Here is an 18,787-nt window from a genome sequence, read left to right on the forward strand (position 1 = left end):
GCTGATATTTTTATATGTCAAGTCTTAAGACCTAGTAATATTGAGCATATGTAGTCCACATTTGTTATGTACACCCTAATCCTTCCAGATCTATTCATTTGGATTAAACTCTGTATTTATTTCTAGGAAATAACCATGCGTAAAGAAGAATTTCATCTGAAATTTTTCATGTGTGTGATTCAATCTCGCCGGTTAGTCAGGACTTCTGAGGGAACAGGTATCATTGTCTCCTGATCATACTACAGTGACAGGGGTTGGGTTCTCTCACAAGGAGCCTCGATACAGGCTATGAACTTTACAGACTTAAGGAGTCAGTTGCCCTTGTTTATTCCATTCCCATTATGATATTTGTCACCAAGTCATTTTCCCATGTATAAGGATAGGAAAGAAGTTGACTTGTATGTGCAGGATAGGGCCCAGACAGACAAGAAGGACTTGGAAGTTAAGGGAAATAAGATTTATAGCTGATGAAGTAGGTTTTGATATCCATGTCCATTGTGAAATACTCAAACTTGTCTGGGCTTATCTGTGGAATTCATAATTGCCATTATAATTGACATTCCAAAACCTGTAGGCTAAATCAAATTCATTCTCCCCAAAGTGACCTTCTCTTCTGCCCTTGCTCAAAGTAGTAGTAATGTGTTCAGATTTGCCTTTATGTCAAAGAAATGGAATCTTTTCGAAGTGAAATAGTTGTTGAGGACAGCCTTCACTTCTCTTATTTTCCACTGAATTTATTGGAAAGAAGGCTACAGACAGATGAAAGCATTAGGGAAAATGAAAGAAAGTAAGGAGCACTCCCTTCTCTGAATCCCATCTTGAGGGTAACCTAGAGCTTTTGCTTCTCAGCTGGTGAAGCTTCAACCTCCCGCATGCTCATACCAAAGCCACCAGCAAAGACAGATAGCTTGAAGAATCTAGGCACTGTGGAAGATCCAGACACCGTGGGAGGCGTACCTATTTTCAAAACTGGTGAGGCTTGTGGGTCAATAAGGGGGAGGAATATGGAAAGGAATATTGGAAAATTAAAAGTTTATATATAGTGTTATAAATTAGAGTAGATCTATCAAAGATGAAGTATGAGTTAAGACATAAAAGAGAAAGTGTGTGTATGTATGTGAGAGAGAAGAAAATCAGAAACTGCAAAAGAACACTTCTATGAAGAATAGCTTGCTTTACTCATTATTTGTAATTTTTCTATTGTGATAACAAAATTCCTAAGGCTGCATAATGAATAAAGAAAAGAAGTTTATTTACCTCACAGTTTTGGAGACTGAATGCTGAAGATTGGGCAGCATCATTTCTTCAGCCTACAGTGAGGGCTCCCTTCACTGCATCACATCATGGAGATGATGTGGCAGGAGTGTGTGTGAAAGGGAGAGATCACAAGGTGAAACAGAAAACCAGAGAGTGGGAGGGGCCATTCTAGCTATTTTATTACAACCCTTTGTCATGGGAACACCTGAGGTCCTTGACGAACCTATAGTTTGACCAGGGCAGTGCTTCCAGTGACCTAATCACTTTTTATCAGGCTCCACCCTTTAAAGATTTCACTACCTCTTAACATTCCCACACTGAGAATCAACCTTCCAACATTTGGGAGACACACTTAAACCATATCCAAACCATAGCTATATTAAATCTCTTGGCTCTCTCATTACTATAAGATTCTAATCTGGCTTACCCTATTATCAACAACCTTGGTATATAAAAGTGTGGAACTTAAAAATTGATTAAATTAAGGAGTTTTTAAATACTGTAAAAAAATCACCTTAAGAATCCATTTAATAAGAAGTGTTTCATGTATTTTTAAAAATATTTTTAGTTGTCTAGGGTTTTTATTTTATTTATTTATATGCAGTGCTGAGAATTGTACCCAGTTTCTCACACATGCAAGGCAAGTAAGTGCTCCATCACTGAGCTACAACCCTAATCCTCATATGTATCTTAAACAATTTTCATTTCACAAGTAATTTATGTGAACTTTCAGAAAAACATCTATCCATTTCTTCTCAAATATATCTATATTGGAATCAGTTCCCTGAAAATATGCCTTGAATTCCACTTTATGCCCAGTAATACACTAGAAATGATAGAAATTTTATAGAACTTGTGTAATACATATCATTATTATTGTCCCACTAGCTTACAGTTTGGAAATGTCTTAGAGGTTATTTAGCCCAACTCCCTTATACTTTCAGGAGAAATTAAGGACCAAAAATGTTTTCCTCAAGGAGTTAACAATTTGCCAGACGTGGTGGTGCATGCTTGTAATTCCATCAACTGAAGAGGGTGGGACGGGAGGATAGCAAGTTTAAAGGCAGGGTGAGTGAATCAGTGAGACCTGTCTCAAAATAAAAAATAAAACAGGGAATCTGGGGATATAGGTCAGTAGTAGAAAACCACCAGGTTCAATTCCTGGCCCTTTTTTTATTTGGAGGCAGGGTCTTGCTAAGTTGCTGAGGGTTTCCCTAGTCACCCAGGCTGACCTTGAACTTGATGTCATCCTGCTTCAGCCTCCCAAGTTGTTGGAATTACAGGCATGTGCCAACATGCCCAGCTGAAATTCAATATTTTGAACCAAAGTGATCAAGTTCTTAACTACACATTGTCTTATATTATCTCCCTTCTTCTCCTTAATCATCAGCTCCTAGGGAACTTGGGAAGTGTCTAGTTCATTTTCTCATCTACAGAGTCTAGTACAATGACTTCAATAGTAAGTGCTCAAAAAAGTATGAATAAATATTGGTATTTATTTCAGAGGTGCTGGAAATAATTAAATTGTTTCTTAACATATGTGTGTTTGTTTTATGGGAAATGAACCCAGTTGTTCCCTACCACTTAACTACATCCTCATCTTGAAAAATTCATAAGGACTCCCTCCAGGGTGTCCTGCTCTTTGCTCTATATGCAGATACTGAGCTCTAGTCCTCAAGAAAAATGGAACACATGTTGTTTCTTGTTTCATGCCTGGCAGGGAAGCAGCTGCAGCTGCTGTTTTCTTCAACTCCTTGCCCATCAGTGATTGAGACAAGCAATGTATTTGGGTTTCTGACTGTACAGTCTCAACTCCTAACATAAGCCATCTTGTCCTGTAGTGGGAAAATCAAGGAAGTGAGCCACCCAGGCCTCACCATTTATTCCTTTGTCCTGGCCCCTAGCCTTTGTAAAGAAAAGTGGCTAGAATTCCAAGATAGCTGGAATGCTGCCATATATCCTGCAATGCATAGGAGTCTCCCAACATCAAATAATTATGTGCCCCAGAATGTTAATATTGCTGAGGATGAGAGTAGTCTCAGTTATTCCTCAGTTGTTTTCTATAGTAATCCCTCAGTTTTTGTGAATCTTGTAAGCAGTCACACTAAAAGAATTTTCTTCTAGAACTCTTAAGGAGTTCTTTCAGGAAACATGAGAAGTTTTACTGCAAGTAATCCCTATGTGGAAATGACTTCAGCCATGGTTCCCTCACTTGTGCCCAAGAATATTCACACTCTGAGAAAAACTTCAATGGGATTTTCCAATGAATATAGGACTGTATTTATCATGAAAGCACTAAATACTAATTTTTAGTCTTTATTTTTAAGGTTATGCTTCTATAAATAAACCGTGTGCCGTATCATAAAAAATTTGTATATAGTATTTTTATTATAGCTTCGTTCTTGAAATGTCTTCATTTCCTTTGGATAATTTGTTTGACCAATGGCATATTTAGAATAGTGTTACACACTAGGTGGCATGATATTTCTTAGTACTTGTATGTTACTGGTTTCTGATCCAAATATATGGTGATCAGAGCAGAATGTCTTCATTACATGGATCTTTTGGTATGTGTGTGACCAATCAAGAGTGGTTTATACTTCTAGTTGCTTTCCTAGCATCTACTCTCATCTTCTCCCATATAAAAAGAATCCAGGTCCTGTCAGATTAGTAAGGCATACAGTTTTTAATAATCTCTTAAAGATATTCTTGCCTAGTACAGTCTATGTCCCAAAACTCTGACCATTGACAAATAAGCAGATGTCATTGTGTGGATTTCTGAGAAAACCCTCTTAACCATCTAGGAAAAGCATCTTCCTTGCCTGAATTCTTCTCTGCATGTTTTGTTCTTTGCCCTTTCCCCTACTTCTCATTTGCAAGATCAAGTACCTAGTACTAAAAGATCCATTTTGTGACCATGAAGATGAAAGCTACAGTCTAAGGAGGACACTGCAGAAAAGTAACAATGATCGTGGCCTCCCCTGTGGTTTCCTTGAGTGTCTGCACTAGTCTTGGATTTGTTACTCCTAGACTTCCTATTACATGAAAAAATAAAATAAAACTTTATTCATTTAAGCTGCAAAAACCAAGAACAAAACAAAATGTCAAGATAGCTGATAGCATAGGACAACAACCTCCAGAATCAAAGTTCAGGGGCAGCAGGCAGCTTTGTGGGTCAGACTCTGGTCCAGCAGGTCCAACTGCCCACTAGGACTAAAGCCTCCCTCATGCATAAGGGCTTCACTGATAGGCAGCCTAGGTAACCAGTGACTCCATGACTGTTCCTTATTGAGCTGCAAATGGGAAAGCATTCCAGAGGATTAATGCTTCACCCATCAGCCCTCTGTGTCACTGCTTCTCCCTGGAAGATAAGAAGTTAATATTGTGTTCTTCACTTATCTAGACCACCTTTCACCAGCATTACCCATGCCCACAGCTGTCCTTCTGATCCTTTGACAATTATACCCACACCTGGCTGGTTTGTGCAGACCAGGATGCAAAGTTATCATAGTATTTTCAGTGCAGCTGGTATGTAGAGATTATGACTGTTACCCATGGCCCAATTTCCTTCCAAGCAAGTATACTTGCTTTCTGCCTCAGAGACAAGACTTTCCATATATATTCTATGTTGTAGGAATCCAAGAACCTGGACTCTTGCTGAAGGAAAATCAGTGGGAGTTCTGCCTTTATGAAGATTTCCTTAATCTCAACAGTCACCATTTAACATTGACATCTTAATCTCAGACTTCCAGGATCTGTTCCACAGAACTTAAATCTTCATGGAACTAAAACTCTTAGAGCTGTTATAATGTCAACTGAATTGGGAAGGTCATTGGTGAAAACAGCCTCTTACAATTACTCTTCTTATAATTGAATATGCAAGAATATCATTAGGCCTATGGAGTACTTCTCCCATCTTTCACTGATTAATAGAAATGAACTTTAATATATATGAAATCTTGTACCAAGGCAGACATGGTGATACACATCTATAATCCCAATGGCTTGGGAAGCTGAAGCAGGAGAATCGCAAGTTCAAAGCCAGCCTCAGCAACTTAATGAAGTCTTAAGAAACTTAGCGAGACCCTATCTTAACATAAAAAAAATAAAAAAGGGTTGGGGATGTAACTCAGTGGTTAAAGGCCCTGGATTCAATTCTCAGTACCAAAAAAACAAGCAAACGAACAACAACAACAACAATGAATTATGTGGTTCCAACAAAACAGGTCTGGCCATTTGCCCAAAAAATCAAATGGAAAAAATAATGGTACCAAGGAAACTTTAATTCATATGCTGTGAAAATGAGCTTTTTTTTTTTTTGAAAATGAGCCTCTTTAACCCTGTCTTCAGGGGTACTGACATAAGTTTCCAGATTGCATAGACAAGGGGACCCAGAAATACATATAGTTAAATAGTCTTGCTCAAACTACAGTCTGGTTGATAATTACCTGTGGTCAGGTAGTGATAAAAAAAAAAAAAAATGCTGTTGCCTTCAGGGTAGTTTCAACTCATTGCAAGATGTTTTATCAATCACATTTGTTATTTCTGGAATCCAGGGTGCCTCAGAGCAAAATGGATACAGAGATGCTATACTTTTTACATTTGTAGGTCCAAGTGAAGAGCAGTGTTTTTAGCAAAAGCAGCCTCTGAGTCCTAGTTATATCACCTCCTATTTTTACTGTGCGTTTTCTATGTTTGGATATGTTTACATACACAAATACTTAACATGGTTGTAGTTATCTACAATATCCAGTATGGTAACATACTGTACAGGTTTGTGGCCTAGGAGTAATAGGCTATACCACCTAACTAGGTGGGTTGTAGGCTCTATCATCCAGGTTAAAGTAAGTGTACTTTATGATGTTTGTACAATGACAAAAACCCCTAACAATACATTTCTCAAAATATATCCCCATTATTAAGGGACACATACTTGATATATTGGTTCACCCCACTCTGAGTAGTCCCAAATCAAATCACCTCTCAATCAGCCAGGGAAATGTACTTAAGAACTTAGAGGTATATTCCTTGGTCAAGTTCTAGACAACTAAATCTTCCATATTATGCTTGATGAGGTGTTAGCAGATCAGAAGTGGAAGGGTTCTAAGATTATTAGATGGTGATTGTCTTCTCTATATGATATTCCTAAAATCTTATTTTTTAAGGAAAGAAGAAGTTTATCTGATCCCAATTGTGGCTATGTATTTTAGCTGATAGGTTTGTTTTCCTCTACCCTAATTAAGATTGGCCTTCAACCTATGGGGTTCATCTTGCTGCCCATAACTGCTTTCCTGAGCTCTCTTTTCTATGTTGATCCTAGTAAGTGTAAATAACTCCATAGGGACAATCCAAGTTTTCAAGGTTTATAGAGTCATTCTTCAAGTGATGGTGATTTTGGACCTTCACAGGTACTGTTTTTGGTACTGGGATGGGGGATTGTACCCGAGCCCTCTCACATGCTAGCCACTGAGCTACATCCTCAGTCCCTTTTTAAATTTTTATCTTAGGACAAGCTCTCATTAAATTGCCCAGATTGGCGTCAGACTTGTGCATCAGCCTCCTGAGTAGCTGGGATTATAGTAGGCATGTGCCACCATATCTGGCAAAAATGACTTTTAAACTTTATCTTGTGTCAGACTTACCTTAGGGGAATTATTAAAACACATTGCTACACTCCATTCCCAGAATTTTTGATTCAGTAAGAATCAGGTATGGCCCAAGAACTTGAATTTCCAATCAGTTTTCAAATCATGCTGATTCTGCTAGACTGGAACTGAGAACCATTATCTTAAATCAACTAAAACCCATGGAGAAATTCAGTCTACCCAGGCCAAGTGAGGTAGAATATCAGAAACTTTACTATTAGTGACTGGTGGAAGCTTCTTTGTCTCCAGGGGTCACCCTATCCCAGCTAGAGTGACTCTCTAACATAGACAGTGCTTTTATGCCTATACCCAGGGTCTGTCCTCATGGAATTTACATTCTAGTTGGGGAAAGGAGGCAATACACACCCTGTTAGGTAAGGACTACATGAGACCCAGGGGTTGTATTTGGAATGAGTGAGCCAAATATTTGTTTCAACCCAGAAAGAGAACTGTACCTAATTGCTACAATTGTTTCACAACAATCCACCTAGTTACTGTAATCCATTTACAAATGTGATTCTAAGCCAGAGAATCTTGGTGGTCCTCCGATATGATGCTCCTAACTTGTCATTGCCTCAGATCTTTGCATTTGTTATTCTTCCTTAATGCCGTCCCCCTCGATCTTACTTAGCATGTTTTTCCCCTTTCATTATTCAGAACTCTTCTTAAATGTCATTTCTTCAGTGAAGTTTTTCGGGCCACCCTGCTTAAGATAGTATCCTGTCATTTTGTGTCTTTGCCCTTCTTTAGTTTTCTTCATAGCACTCACCACTACTTTATTATGTGCCTTGCTCACTAGTGTGTAAGCTCCATGAGGACATACAGAATTTCATTTCGTTTGTTCTTTTATTCCAATTTGGAATCCACTTGAGACTGAAATAGTGCCTAACATGCATTAGGTATTCAGTATTTGTTGAATGGAAACATGAAAACTGCAATACCTATATGCTTTTTCTCTTGGATTAGAATCGTATCTGGGTGACTGCCATACTTATTCTGAAATGTCCTGGCATACTATCTCTAACATTATCAGCATCTTCTCACCACAGTGGTCTTAATATAGATCTGTGTCCATTCCAAGTCATGATACCATCCTTGTGTTAGTAAATGGACTCATGGGTATGGCACATAACATCCTATTATGTCAGGCTCTGGTGATCATTGTCAAAAAGATCTTCTAATGTACATGAACTACTCGACACCCTGGCAGTAATGTCTAGTTGTATCCTAGTATGGAGGGGATTGTCCAAAGCTCTCCATATCTTCATTTGCCTATCTACAACACATATACACAGGTCAGACACAGAATAGAAGCCAAGTAGTTTAAAGTATGTCAGCTTCTGTACACAAGTGCTCTACCTTATTTGGCTTCTGGAAAATTCTCTTTAAACATCTTATACTTATCTCCTCCAGAATGCTTTCTTTCATAGTTATTACAATTCCCCCCAACCCCTACTATTTACCTGGACCTCACATCTGAATAGCTGGCTGACACCTGGATAGCTCTGAAAAACCTAACAGGGCCTTCTAAATGTTTTCCTGTGCCCTGAGCGTCAGTGTAAAGAATATGCCTTCCATTGCTGGGTACTGGAGTATGGCATAAGGTAAGATATCATTTGGCTCTCCTCTGTGTACATGACATGCTGAAAACAGAAAGGCCACCACCAGATACTTGAAGGTGTAAAGAATGGTGGACTTTTGTCTCATGACCTCAGGCTCCAACTGACCACCTGATATGTTCAATTATTCATTCAATCCTTTTGTTTTTTCCTCTCACTCCCTGCCAGGTCCAGCTCCCCTAAATTCTGAATTCTAACTACAAGACTTAACAACTGAAGAAAGATGAATACGTTTTGGACAAATATAGTTTCGACAAAGTCCTAACTTTCTAGCAACTCCTGTACTTCAGTCACTGGAATAGACACATGCCCTCTTGAGAAACCTATCATAGGGCCCTAGGCTCATCTTCAGTGTAAATACAGGAACTTTCAGCTTTCTCATCTGGAGGAAGGGTCCAGAGCATCCTTTTGTAGTCCTATTAAACCATATCTGCAATGAAAAATCTCAGGATCAATTATTCTAGTTATTGGTTCAGATGGTTGCCTTGAGAAATTGTTAACACTACCTCTTTGCCTATCTAACTTGCTGCTTTGCTCTTGTGATCTGTGGTCTTCTGTTCTGCTGAACTGTGTACTTTCTCCTGACACTTTATTTAAAGGCACCCTAGTTTGCATGACAATGTTTAGATCTCTTCCTCAGCACACTTTTCATTGGTCATTACTCTGTGTTCACTTGTAGGCTTCTTGGGCTAACACCCTGCCCTAAGGAATACTTCTCAGCCTCTCCATTCAAGGGGGCTGAATATACACCATAGTTTTTAGAGCTGCCTAGATATCAAACATTCTCTCCATTACTGATCCCCCATCAAATTATAAAGCCAAATTTTAATTGCTAAGTCAACCATAGCTAGCTAAAGTGCTTCTTCCAAGTTGTTAAGATTCCTGGGAAATTATATTTAAAGTTTAAAAGTTGTTGGGGAGGGAGGGAGAAAATTTTGGGGAGTGATACTGGCCAATTATATTGTTATATTGTGTGCATATACAAATATGTAACAACAAATTCCATCATTATGTACAACTATAATGCACCAATAAAAATGTAAAAAAAAATTAAAAGTTGATGAACAAAAAATTAGGAAAAAAGGAAAATGCATTTTCCAGGAGTTTAGGAATAAAATGAAGGAAAATCCATTTTGTAATGAGCTATCCCTGTTTCATCATATCCACTTCTCTAGTGCTGGAATATTTGTATCCATTTGTGTCTTTTCCTTAAATAGTATTTCATAAACACTACCACATTCTTACTACTCACATCCTTTTTTTCTTTTTTTGTGGGGGCAGGGAGGGGTACTGGGGATTGAACTCAGGGGTGCTTGACCACTGAGCCACATCCCCAGCCCTATTTTGTGTTTTATTTAGAGACAGGGTCTCACTGAGTTGCTTATCACCTGCCTAAGTTATTGAGGCTGACTTTGAACTCGAGATCCTCCTGCCTCAGCCTCCCCAGCCACTGGGATTACAGGCATGCACCACCTCACTTGGCTTGCTTTTTCTTTTTACTTCATTTATCCTAACATGTTCCTGTCTTAAGAATTTGATATATTACAGGTGTTAGTGGGTTCACTGATTTCTTCAATTATATTCCAGGTCCAATGAACTGTAAGCTTCCCATGGACCTTTAATAGTCCCTCTGGAGTATATACTCTATGAAAGCTTATTATAGCTCAGTACCCTGCACAGTGACTGACATCTAATGAATGTTCAATAAGTATTTGTTGAATGTACAAATGAATGAATAATAAGAATTTTGTAAGATTCTTATCAGAAAGGTATTTACAGCCATTTCCTAGTATGAAGGATTTCTTTTGTCAGTTACTCTCTATTTTTTTTTTTTTTTTACTAGTTTAATTTTCATATACTAACATCTTCAAGTTTGGAAAATTCACTGATGACCATAAGAAAGGCTTAAGTATTTCTAAGAAAATTCTCTTTTTCTAGGACTCCCACCCCCAACTAAAACTTGTTCTTTTGTTTTTATTTTCTTTTTTAATAATAGTCATCCTAATGGATATGAAATGGTATCACCACTTCAGATAAAGTGGTTCTTTTTTTTGTTTTGTTTTGTTTTGTTTTTGGTACTGGTGATTGAACCCAGGGGCACTTAACTACTGAACCACATCCCCAGCCCTGAAGTGGTTTGATTTGTACTTCTCTAATGGCTAATGATCATGTGCTTATTGGCCATTATATGTCTTCTTTAGAAAAATATCTATCTAAACCTTTGCTCATATTTTTGTTTTTTTAAATATCACAATTTAATTTGATACTTCACTTATCAGAATATCTGTTCTTAGCTTTATAGACCTAATTTTTGAAAGCAATTTTAGACTTACAGAAAATTATCATACAAAACAGAGGGTTCCCATGTACCTTCTCTCCATTCTGCTCAGTTTCCTCTATTATTCATATCTTGCATTGCATTTCTTTCAATTAATGAACCAGTATTGATACATTATTATTCACTAAAGTCAATAATTTATATTAGGTTTCATCCTTTATGTTGTGTGGTTCTGAGTTTTGACAAATGCATAATGTCATGTTGCCATCATACACAAGAGTTTTATGTCTAAAAATATCCTTTGCTCTACCTATTCATCCTGCTTTTTCTATACCAAGCCCCAGATAACCACTGGTCTTTTTTTATTGTCTTCATAGTTTTGCCTTTTTTAGAATGCCAGATAATTGGAATCAAACAGTATATGGCTTTTTTAGATTGCCATGTTTCACTAAGCAATATGCACTTAAGGTCCCTCCATGTCTTCATGGTTTGGGTAGGTCGTTTCTTTTTTTGGGAGCAGGGGTACCAGGAATTGAACTTAGAGACAGTCAACCACTGAGCCATATCCCCAACCTTATTTTGTATTTTATTTAGAGACAGGGTCTCACTGAGTTGCTTATTGCCTTGCTTTCGTTGAGGCTGGCTTTGTACTAGAGATTCTCCTGCCTCAGCCTCCCCAGCTGCTGGAATTATAGGCGTGCACGACCGTGCCTGGTGGATAAGTCATTTTTTTATTGTTGAATAATACTTCATTGTATACATGTACCATGGTTTCTTTATCCGTTTACCTTTTGAGGGACATCTTGGTTTCTTCTAGTTTTGGTAATTATGAATAAACCTGCTATAAACTTTTGTATAGACATAATTTTCAATTTATTAGGGAAAATAAGGATACTATTGCAGCCGGGTATAGTGGCTCTCCTGTAATCCAAGTTGATTGGGAGACTGAATGGGGAGGATCACAAATTTGACTAGCCCGACAACTTATTGAGACCCTGTCTCAAAATTTTAAAAAGTAAAATAAAAAGGGCTGAGGATGTAGCTCAGTGGTAGAGAACTCCTGGGTTCAATCCCCAGTACCAAAAAAAAAAAAAAAAAAAAAAAAAAAATTACTTGATCATATGATAATATTATGTTTCATTTTGTAAGAAACTGTCAAAAGTTTGTCAAGCTGTCTTCTAAAAAATGACTGTATCATTGTTCATTCCACCGACAATAAATGAGAATTCTTGTTGCTTTGCATCCTCTTCAGCATTTGATATTGTTAGACTTTTTATTATTTTAAATTTTAGCCATTCTGTTAAGAGTATCTCACTGTTTTAATTTGCCATTCCCTAATGACATATGATGTCAAACATCTTTATGTATGCTTATTTGCCATCTGTACATCTTCTGTGGCGATGTGTCCAGATCTTTTGTCCTTTATGTAATTGGGTTATTGCCTTTTCATTATTGAGTTTCAAGAGTTCTTTATAGATTCTAGATACCAGACCTTTATCAGGTACATGATTTGCAAATAATCTCTTCCATTCTGGAAAAAAGTCTTTTCATTTTCTTGAAAAGTCATCCCCTCACTACATCACCCACTCTGCCCCCCCACACACACACACCCTGGGGAGTGAAACCCAGGGATGCCAAGCTACATCCCAAGGCCTTTTAATTTTTTTTTTTTTTCTTTTGAGATAGGGTCTTACTAAGTCACTGAGGCAGGCCTTGAATTTGAGTTGGTAAACCTTTGGACAGAGCCTCCCAAATTGTTGGGATTACAGGTGCCACCTCACCCTGCCTTTCACTTTCTTGATGGTATTATTTGCAACACAAAAGTTTTTACTTTTTGTAGTCAAATGGTTTTATCTTCTATTCACTTTCATTCTTATTGCTTGCAGTCAGAATATGTAGGAGCAGAAGCAAAAGTAAGCACAAGGAAGGATTGTAGCAAAAGCAAGAACAGAGATGACCGGGGAGAGGCATTGAAACAAAGACATAGAGCAGAGTAAGGGATGGAGAGAACAAGATCTGAGTAAGGGATGCATTTCTTGCTCCTGGAGCATGTGAACCACGTTCCCAGGGTGGATTCTTTTTACCGAGTCCCACAGACATACTTCACTTGCAGACTACCAGAATCCTGCACCCTTCCTACTACAGCCTTTGAAAGGGGCTATCACAGCAGCTTTCTTGCCTCTTGGTACTTCCTTGTGAATAAGTTAGCTGAAATTTCATATTTTCTGTGAGAAAGGTAATGCAAATATTGATGGAGTTTTAAAGTTATTCTATAGAAAATGCCAGTAGTCAATGTTTCTCAAAGGCAGGGACTCTATTCCGTTTGTCTTTTCATCTCTCATCACCCAAGACAAAACCTGGCACACAGACTCCGAATAAATGTTTGCTGGAAGAGTGATAGAGGTGGGATAGGGCCAGAGGGGCGGTTTTATTATCAGTTGCTGAAGATGTTTGAGTGCAAAGTCTCAGGCAGTGTGGGCAGGAAAAAGTTGACTGTGCTAAACACAAGAGAAGCAATTAAATACTTTCTGATTCCCGCTAGGTACAGGAGTCAATGGCTCCCAAGATGTATATGAGGTCCTCAGGATCTTTTGAGGAATCAAGAAACTAAGCTGCTGCCATTTCTGAGCACAGTTCTTAGGGGGAGGAGGAAGAGGAGGAGAGAGGAAAGCAGGGGGAGGCGGAGCCTCCTTGTCTGCATCTGTTAGTGGAGGTTGGGAAGCCTCCCCTCTTTCCCCCCGCCCTGCTGCCTCCACCTGGCTCCTCCCCGTGTTCGCCAAGCTCCCCTCCCCCTTTCCCCAAGGACAATCTGCAAGAAAGCAGCGAGCGAGGAGAGCTAAGACTAAAAGGCAAGAGGGAGGCCTTGGGTGAAGAGCAAAGAAAAAAGCCGAGTTGAGGTGGGAGTGAACGTGCTGGGAGGAAGCGGTGGGGAGAACTGAAAGGAGCAGAGGGACACCAAGAAGTGATAGGCATCGGAAGCCGGAACCGAGGGGGGATGGGTACCGGGCAGTGATGAATACCAGCTCCTTGGTTAATCTCCCTCCACTTGCATGCTCAGTTCGTTTCCCTGGAATTGGGGATGGCGGAGCAGGCGAGGGCTGGGGTGTCCGGCAGCGTTGCCCTTGGCCGCCTGATCTCTTACTTGGCATTCTTCCAATTCAAATTGGGACACCTATGATGCTGTCTCTTTGCATTCCTGCCCGCTCCCACAGTGCTTATATACACATGCATGTGTGTGTGTGTGTGTGTGTGTGTGTGTGTACACACACATATACATAATATCTGTGATTGTCTACATGGGTGTCACTGTGGGTCTATAAAGGATGCTTATGTATGAGTCTGCATGTATTTCTGTGTCCTGTGCCTCTCTTAACTGTCTTAGAGATTCAGGAGAAAAATGTGAGTTGTTTACAGGTCAGAGCTCCTAACCTTCTAGTTATGGTGAATTCTCTCCCCCAGTCACCTCCCTGGGTGGAAGATCCTTGTATGGGTTTCTACCTGTGATGAGCCTTCTATCACTGTGATGCGCTCCAAGAGTGAATTAGAAGAAAACATTACGGAAAAGAGATGAGCATATTCAGATGTCTTCTATTTTGTTCTAAATGTTTGTGTTTCTATTTGCTCCAGCCACTTAGTCTTTTCCAAGATCAGCAGGAATTTTAATGTTAACATTCTGTCTAAATAAGATAGTGCCTCTATTCATGTTTGTGAACCTTTCACCATTTGTACTACATGATTTCATAATAGTTGGGTGAGTGTGTTTTTAGGAGTAGAGAGAATATGGAGGTGTATCTGTATCCAGGGTTACTTTTAATTTTTCATATAATTGTATTTCTTGTATTGCACCAGCCCATTAATGCTTTCAACATTTCTTAAGCTCCTGTCATTTGCACAGATTTCACTAGACTTTGGTAGGCTGTGGGAGGGTTTTAAAAAATGAATATGATCCCTGTTCTGGAGAATTTTCAGACGAGTTAGGGAAAGTGACTTTAGCTGTCATCTCTCCAGTGATCTGCAAGCCTTTTCTGTTAAAGGCCAGATAGTATTTTAGGCTTTGAGGCAGGTGGATCTCTGCTGCAATATCTATTCTGTGGTTGCAGCAAAGAAGCAATTATAGATAATATGTGAATGAATGAAGGTAGTATGGACAGAAGGTAGTATGGACACTGAGTTTATTTATTCATTTTTTTCCACATGGGGTCTCTGTATGTTGCCTAGGTTGACCTTGACATCTTGGGTTCAAGCAATTCTTCTGCCTCAGCCTCCCTAGCAGCTAGGACTACAGGTGTGCACAACTATGCCCAGCAACGCTGAAATTTGAATTTCTTATATTTTTCACATGTCATGAGATATCTTTTGCAACCATTTAAAACTTAAAAAAAAAAAAAAAAAAAAGACCTTTCATAGTTTGCTGCCATTTAAAAACAGGAGAGTGGCAAGATTTGGCTACAGGCTGTAGTTTGCTGTCCCTTAATCTAGTCCAACCCTCTTTTTAGTACAGAAGAAGTAATTAAAATGCCACTAAAGTGGTATATTTAAGTGCAAATTGAGCGATCCAGTTCTGGACAGTATGTGATTTAGAGGAGTATAAAAAGAAGCCTTCCGGAACCTTTGGTTATCAGTAAGGTTTAGCAGGTTAGTAAGAGTAAAACTAGGACTGGTCATAAGTGATGAAGTGGAATATAGATCTGTGGAAAGGGTCAGGGTACCCTGGACAAGGGATGGGGACAACAGTGGGGACAAGTAATGCAACATTCAGATGACAATGAAACAGAAGCTCCATGGGTGCAAAGATTGAAGCCATAGGTAGGGGAACTAGATCATAGGAACTTTGAATGCCAATGCTAGAGGTTTGAACTTGACTTGTCAGTGCCAATTGTGTAGCATGTTTATTAATTTGTTTCTTATAAGGCTATGTGTCTTTATGTCTGTCTTCATATGTGTCTCACTGCATGTATTTTATTGACATCTGTGATCTGTGTGTTTATGTGAACTATGTCTCTATAAGCAGCTACCCTGATTTCCCCAGGCACAGAGCAGAAACATGAGCTGCCCTGATAGTTCTTCCTGTACATGAATCCTCGTCCCATTGAAAACTTTAGGGGCCTGCGACTTTCTGATGAAAATTTGTGTTTCTGATAAAATGAAGAAGGAAACAGGCAGAGAGATATCAGCTGTTTTAGTAAGTAATTCAGGTAGAAAGAGGCAGCAAGGATAGAAATGAGGGGATGGATATGGAAGATAATAAGAAGGGAGAATAATAAGATTTGGTGACTATTTTGATTCTGAGAGGAAGAGAGGAGATGTGTTTTTTGGTTTTTTGTTTGTTTGTTTGATACCAGGGATTGAACTGAGGAGCATTTAACCACTGAGTCACAGTTCCAGCCCTTTTTAATATATATATATATTTTTTTGCGGGGGCATGCCTGGGATTGAACTCAGGGGCACTCAACCTTTGAGCCACATCTCCAGCCCTGTTTTGTATTTTATTTAGAGACAGGGTCTCACTGAGTTGCTTAGCACCTCACTTTTGCTGAGGCTGATTTTGTACTCGAGATCTTCCTACCTCAGCCTCTCAAGCCACTGGGATTATAGATGTGTACCACTGTACCAGACCCTTTTTAATTTTTATTTTGAAGCAGGGTCTCACTAAGTTGCTTAGGGCCTTGCTGAGTCTGGTTTTGAAAATGTGATCCTTCTGCTTCAGCCTCCTGAGCTGCTGGGATTACAGGCATGTGCCACTGTACCCAGCAGGAGATATGTTTTTAAAATAACAGGTTTTAACCTGGATAACTGAGAGTGATGATTCTATTGGCATTTTACAGATAGAAAAGTATGTCTTATGTGCTCCTTTAAGAGATATAATTCCTAAAAATAAAACTGTGAAGGCGTACCCATGACACATGTACATATCTGTGTGTATGTGGCAGTGATTTTTGTGTTAGCTTTCCCATTTGATAGTTGAAGGGTCAAAGCCTGAAGATGAAAGATCAAGAGATGCTCAGGAGGCTGAGCCTGAGAAGGATGGGAAGAGCCATAGAAAGTCCCTAACTATTCCTGAGTCTGACACCATTAATTTGTAGAATTTCCAATATGAATGTATAACCTCAGACTCTACTGTCAATTCCACATCATCCGGGCCTGCTCCAGTCAGTCAGTTCCATAACATTCAACCCAAAGCTTAACCATTAGTCAATTTATCCTTGCTTTACTGCTTCTACATTGCTAGTTCTCAGTCTGCAACCCAAACTTCATCTGATTCCTACCCTTTACTACAATTCTTTCATTAAAAGAGAGGAATCCGTTTTAGAAATCCTTTTTATCAAGGCTAACTCAGCTTTCCTACCTCCTTTCTCATTTCTGTTCAGTTAACTGACCTTTTCCCTGACCTTATCTTATTCTCCAAATAGGTTCCATCGGGGTGAGAGGGAAGAAGAAGGGATTAGCCAGGACTTCTGCAGTCTTGGGCTTGATTACTGTGACATTTCAGCTTGTCACTCTGCAAGGGTGTGGCGCTCCTCTGGAAGAAATCCAAAGCTCCCAGGCTGCATAGCATAGCATAGCCTTAGTGTAGTGGAAGAGCCTGACTGGGTGGCTCTAGGCAGTCTAATAGAGATAGTTCTTGAGTGACTTGCACCTTGATTCAACTGTGTCTTAACTGACCATTGTCTTAAATTCTAGAGTGGATCATGACCCATGAAGAGCACCATGCTGCCAAAACCCTGGGGATTGGCAAAGCCATTGCCGTGTTAACCTCTGGTGGAGATGCCCAAGGTAAGGAGGAGGGGGCAAAATATAGTCCCCTGGAATTTCTTGATTCCCTTAACCTGTAGAATAGAACTGTATGTTCATACTGGAATTCTTGGCTTTCCTAAAATCTCTGTCAGATCTAAGTCCCCAAGTATATTTTGATTTTGTTTGCTCTACTTTTATTTATCCAAATCTTCAAAAAACTTCTTTCCAAGTTTCTCTGAAGATTTGGGGCCATTTTGATCCTTTAGTACCTAAATTGGTGTTTTCTCAAGCAACAATGGAAAGAGACTAAAGAGATAAAATTGTTGAGAAGGCAAAAAGTGGATTCATTTCAAGAACTTGGGAAAGAGTAGAAAAGGGAAAAGACTCAGAGTTGGTATTTCTTGGGCCTCAGATAGACCCTCAGGTATTTACTCTGATATCTGGAGAGTTCCTGCACTAACCAGAGCCAGTCAGCACTGTTTTCCCTGACTTTTCCTCCCTTTACATTCCTTTAGTCCTTGACCAAATGGGAATGGCAGCAGTTAATAAGTGCAGAACCACTGGGGGATGGAAGGGCAGTAAACAGAACCAGAGATAACCCTTCTGTGGGCTGAGTCCAAGAAAGCTAGTCTTATAAAAATCAGGTATTTATCAGAGGTGGTGTGATTTTTTTTTAAAAATGCTTTTCAATTTGATCTTCTTATATATTCTAGTTTATTATACATTGAAGAGGGGCAGAATCTCTTTGAAAGGGTTACCAGGACATGGATACAGTGATAGACTAAAGAAAGGGATTTCAGCCAGTCTACTCCTTTTTTATGCCACTGAACCTAGACTTTCCTGGTGTGCTAAGTGCCCAATTTGTGTAGAGTCCATTGTGAAGAAGTTGGTTTCCTTCGAGAACATGCAGTTTAATGAGAAAAGATGTTATGTATTATGGCAGTTCTTATGTAAAGGCACATAAGAAAGAACAAGTGTGTGCCTTAAGTTAAGTGGAATCCACTTATATGAGAAATGACGGACCCTGACTGGATTAATCAGGGAAAACTTCAGGGAAAAGATAGTTTCAAGAAGCTGATCCCTTTATTTAAATGCAGTGTTTAGAAGAGTAGCTGACACATCAAAAATGTAATGTTAATAGAAATGAATTTTTGAGCGTCTACTCTGTGTCAAACAGGATGATAGGCACTAAGAATGCATCCAAGAAAAAGACAATCTTTGCTTTTTAGGATATTTCTTATTAGTAAATTAGT

General features: G+C 39.1%; 1 protein-coding gene across 4 annotated transcripts in view; it reads left to right on the forward strand.

Moving 5' to 3' along the window:
* The first annotated feature begins 120 nt into the window (after positions 1-120).
* The window catches only part of PFKM (phosphofructokinase, muscle), a 38,732-nt gene continuing 20,065 nt past the window's right edge, over positions 121-18,787 (forward strand). Inside the window, exons 1-3 of one of the 4 annotated variants that reach the window (XM_079140685.1) lie at positions 121-217; positions 850-972; positions 17,481-17,573. In XM_079140685.1, coding sequence (XP_078996811.1) covers positions 136-217; positions 850-972; positions 17,481-17,573 — 298 coding nt within the window. In that variant the 5' untranslated portion in view covers positions 121-135. Of the gene's footprint in view, positions 218-849; positions 973-13,543; positions 13,697-15,066; positions 15,085-17,480; positions 17,574-18,787 lie in introns of those variants that run through there. The other 3 variants (XM_079140686.1, XM_079140688.1, XM_079140687.1) reach the window with 3 other exon arrangements.

The sequence above is a fragment of the Sciurus vulgaris genome, assembly GCF_902686455.1.
Source record: "Sciurus vulgaris genome assembly, chromosome: 5".
NCBI lineage: Eukaryota > Metazoa > Chordata > Mammalia > Rodentia > Sciuridae > Sciurus > Sciurus vulgaris.